The sequence below is a fragment of the Myotis davidii genome, unplaced genomic scaffold (assembly GCF_000327345.1).
Source record: "Myotis davidii unplaced genomic scaffold, ASM32734v1 scaffold958, whole genome shotgun sequence".
In the NCBI taxonomy this organism is placed as follows: domain Eukaryota; kingdom Metazoa; phylum Chordata; class Mammalia; order Chiroptera; family Vespertilionidae; genus Myotis; species Myotis davidii.
In genome coordinates, this window is record NW_006289714.1 from 830277 (window position 1) to 834813 (window position 4537).

The 4537-nt window shown below is 42.1% G+C and overlaps 1 protein-coding gene across 3 annotated transcripts in view; it reads right to left on the minus strand.

Annotated features, from left to right (window-relative positions):
- Positions 1-4537, minus strand: part of SMARCAD1 (SWI/SNF-related, matrix-associated actin-dependent regulator of chromatin, subfamily a, containing DEAD/H box 1) — a 92301-nt gene that overhangs the window by 87166 nt on the left and 598 nt on the right. For all 3 annotated transcript variants that reach the window (XM_006762302.2, XM_006762300.2, XM_015562998.1), the window contains exon 2: positions 4093-4331. In XM_006762302.2, coding sequence (XP_006762365.1) covers positions 4093-4282 — 190 coding nt within the window. In that variant the 5' untranslated portion in view covers positions 4283-4331. The remainder of the gene's footprint in view (positions 1-4092; positions 4332-4537) is intronic.

Genomic DNA, 4537 nt, shown 5'->3' on the forward strand with positions numbered 1-4537 from the left:
TCCCTACATTTAGGCTTCAAATGCAATAGCTTCATTATTTGTCTTCTCACATTGAAATGCTCTCTAGTCTTTACCAAATAAAATCAGTGCTCCATTCACAAAATATAAAGGCTCCTAAAAACCCAGCAGTTTGTATTTCTCTTTTCAGCTTTATCTAATATTTCCCTAAACTTCTTCTTCTATAGATAACTTCCCCTTCCCATAAACAACAGCACAGACTCTTTAAGGCAACATGTATTTTCATCTCTTGTTCACCGAATTAAATGATTCACTGGTTAGGGCCCATTTAGTCATCTCTTTGTGACTTTTCCTGATCCTTCCAGGAAGAACGAATGATAATTTGTGAATTGGACTGTGATCCTACACTGCTTAGTACCTTCCCCTGTGAGTTACCATATTGTACTATTTTAGCAATATATATTTACATGTCCTTTCCCCTTGGTGCCCCTTGAGGATCACAGTCTAATAAGAGAGACGCAAATACCATTTTAGGCAGCGATAAATACATACAGTAGAATAAAGCTGGGGTGGAGGGGAGTTACTTCAGAGAGAGTGATCATGGGAAGGCCTTCTAAAAAGGGTACCATTTCATCAAGCCCCAATGAAGAAGCTGAGAGTTATATGCAAATAAGAGCAAAGCTTTGGAAGCAGAAGGAAAGATTGACTATGATTGGTATTTTCAAGAAATGATGTGGCGCCCTGGCCGGTTTGGCTCAGTGGATAGAGCGTCGGCCTGCGGACTCAAGGGTCTCGGGTTCAATTCCGGTCAAGGGCGTGTGCCTTGGTTTCGGGCACATCCCCAGTGGGGAGTGTGCAGGAGGCAGCTGATCGATGTTTCTCTCTCATCGAGGTTTCTAGCTCTCTACTTCTCTCCCTTCCTCTCTGTAAAAATCAATACAAGATATTAAAAAAAAAAAAAAAAAGAAACGATGTGGCTGTGTCACAGTAACTGGAATATGGTAAGAAATAAAATCTTAAATTAGATAAATAACAGGAGTAGCTGAAAAAGAGTAATTACAAATATATATTTTTTAATTTCTATCCTATGATTCAGACCCTAACACTCTACTGTAAATAAGCAAATATAGCAGTATCCCACAATGGCAGAATATGAAGTTACCATATAATGATAATGGAAGGTAAATATTCATATTCCACTGATAATTCTCCAATCTCATGTCCAGCCCAAAGTTAGATCTTAAATCTACCTTTGGTTTCTTGTCCTCTCTACAGGCCAAGGCCTATATACTCAATTCAGTATCTGGATCCCCCACACTAAGTTGTCATTGGTCTACTCCAAAATGCTAGTTTGGAACAAGACTTTGATTCTTAATTTATTATTATTATTTGTTGTTAATCCTCACCTGAGGACATTTTTCTATTGATTTTTATAGAAAGTGGAAGGGGGGAGAGAGACAGAGAGAAACATCAATGTGAGAGACACGTTGATTGGTTGCCTCCCACATGCACCCCAACCAGGAAAAAAGGGACCAGCCTGCAACTAGGTACATGCTCCTGACCCTTCAGTCCTTGGACCGACTTTCTATCCACTGAGCCAAACCAGCTAGGGCTGATTTTTTTTTTAAATATATTTTCATTGGTTTCAGAGATGAAGGGAAGAGAGATAGAAACATCAATGAGAATTATTGGTTGGCTGCCTCCTATATGCCCCAGATATTGGAGCCTGGAGATCGAGCCTGCAACCTGGGCATGTGCCCTGACAGGAATTAAACCATGACCTCTTGGTTCATAGGTAGATTGAGTCATACCAGTTGGTCTGAGTCTTAATTTTTAAAGGCATGACCAATGGCTTACAATGGGTACATCTGTTCTGATGTACAAAACCACCATTTTTTTCAATTACCTAAACTAAAATTTTTATCAATCACTTTATCTCATTCCTACCAGCAATCTAGTTTTAAATCCTTGACGTTTCTTACTTGAAAACTCTCACATTTCTTCCTCATTTCTACTGCCATCACTAAGTTTGGATTGTAAGTTTCCTAAATGATATCTCTCTTCAAACCCTATCCTCTGTTAGAGTGACTTTTTTTTTTTTTACTAAACAACTTTCTCTCATTATTTTACCCTTCTACCTGAAGTCTTTAAGGGATCCCTAGTACTTATAAGGTAAAGTAAAAATTTAGCCTTAGTTTTCAAAATTCTCCAAAATTCATGGTACCATTTATAATACTTTCTTCTTAATGCAAAGCTCTCTCTCTATTCCTAACAAGATGAATTCTCATCATTCCCAGAACAAACTTAATTTTTATATTTTCCAGTGTCATCAAGACTGACCATATGGCCCTAACTGGTTTGGCGCAGTGGATGGGGCATCAGCCTGCAGACTGAAAGGTCCCAGGTTCGATTCTGGTCAAGGGCATGTACCTTGATTGCGGGCCCATACCCAGCAGGAGGTGTGCAAGTGGCAGCTGATTGATGTTTCTCTCTCATCAATGTTTCTAGTCTCTATCCCTCTCCCTTCCTCTCTGTAAAAAAATCAATAAAAAATATATTAAAAAAAGAAAATATTTAAAAATGGTACTCCAATGACCTTGTAGGGATTCTGCCAATATTAACCACTGTTACATTTAAATAGAAGAGTACCAAACAAAATAAGAGATATCAAGAGTTAAGACACAATGTCATTAATCTTGTCAGAGCCACATTCATTTTAAAACTGCTTGTGAAATACAGATTTTGCATTAAAAAGGAGATTAATGGAATAAACATTAAAATAAAACTTCTAATATCCCTTTCACCCTCAAGAATTAGATTGCTTGGCTCTAGCCAGTGTTGCTCATTAGTAAGAGTGTCATTCTGTGCACGAAAGGATCTCGGGTTTAATTAGCGGTCAAGGGTACATACCTGGGTTGCTGGTTAGATGCTCAGTCCCAATTGGAGTGTGTGTGATTGCAGTGCATGTGGGAGGCAACCAATCAACGTGTCTTAATCACATCAATGTCTCTCTCTCTCTCTCTCTCTCTCTCTCTCTCTCTCTCTCTCTCTCTCTCTCTCCCTCTCCCTCCCTTCTATATTAAAAATAATAATAAAATAAAAATCAGGAACAGTCTGATGAATCTCAGAGGGAAAGGGGCAGGTAGAGATTAACCAAAGAACTTACATGCATAACCCATGAACACAGGCAATACTGCAATGAAGGTATGGGGCGGAGGGTGGCGGGAGTGAGGTGGAGGGGGTCAACAGAGGGAGGAGGACATCTGTAATTCTTTCAACAATAAAGATGAATTTTTAAAAATTTATACTAATGTAAAAACGGTAAAAACAAAAATCAATGGAAAAAATATCCTCGGGTGAGCATTAACAAAAAATAGAAGGAAAAAAAAGGAATTAGAATGCTTGGATTTGAGTTCTGGTTATACCTACTTCCTAACAATTTAACCTCCCTGGGTCTCATTTCTGCAATATGTGGGTAATATCTCACAGGACTGTTGTGCCAATTAAATGAGAAAGTGAAGCACTATGTCAAAACATAGTAAGAATTCAAGTATATTCGAATTTGTAACAGATTAAAATGGAAATGCTAATTTGGGGCTTCTTCTCAAACCCTATTGTCCCTGACAACCTGCTGGAGGTTAAAATGGCTATTCACCAGGAAGAACACCAATTACTCTTCTGCACTCTGGGGATCTCCAGGAAGTCAAGTAGTGGCAACATCGGACTGTGATCTGACCTTTTTGTTCACGGAGGTTGTCTTCAGACACCTGGAATAAAGCCTCGCTCTCAGGAGGTGAACAGTATTTTTTGGAGAAATACTGGAATCGGTGTCAACACCTGGCCAAGTAAGCAGGTGATTCACAGGGCTGACCTAAAGATGACCTAAATGCTGATTTCACCTTCCATTGTTGGGCCACATTCCAAGAACTCGCAGAAACGGGAAGCGGGTGTGAATGGATGCTCAGCTGGAGGGCCTGGTGCCGATGACAGCCCCCAAGCTGCTCTCAAAAGGGCACCGGGGAAGACAATGCATGAGCACGTGTCACATCGGCAATGAAAGCTGCAATCTCTTCCGCCTCTCGTCTTGCAAACATCTCTCTGGATGTCCCATCCGGCGGCGGCGTGGTAACTCACCTGTTTTCTCAGTGACATCGGAGTCAGGGCTGCCGGCCCTGCTCACCTCCCCCTCCGCGTTCTCCTCCTCGGCGCTAAGGGAAATGGGCGAGGAGGGGCCAGGCTGGGAGGGTGGAGGTGTTGCCTCGGGCGCTTCCTCAATCTTATTCCTTTTTTCAAAACGAAAACGGTCCAGGTTGAAAAGATTCATCCTGGTGGCCGCCCCCACCTCGTGGGACTGGGAGTCTGAAAGGAACCAGCTACGGAAAACAGAAGGAGAAAGAGAGGCCATGAGAACAATATGCAGTACAAAGCCGGCGCAGGTCCCTCCCGGGGCAATCCAGGCACCGCCGAGGCGCCAGGGGCGCAGGCCGACCGCTATGGCTGCGCCTCATTGTTGGGCCACGGCGAGAAGGGGGACCGAGCTGGGGTGTGTTCCATCTCTCCACGGCTCCTTTCACGCCCC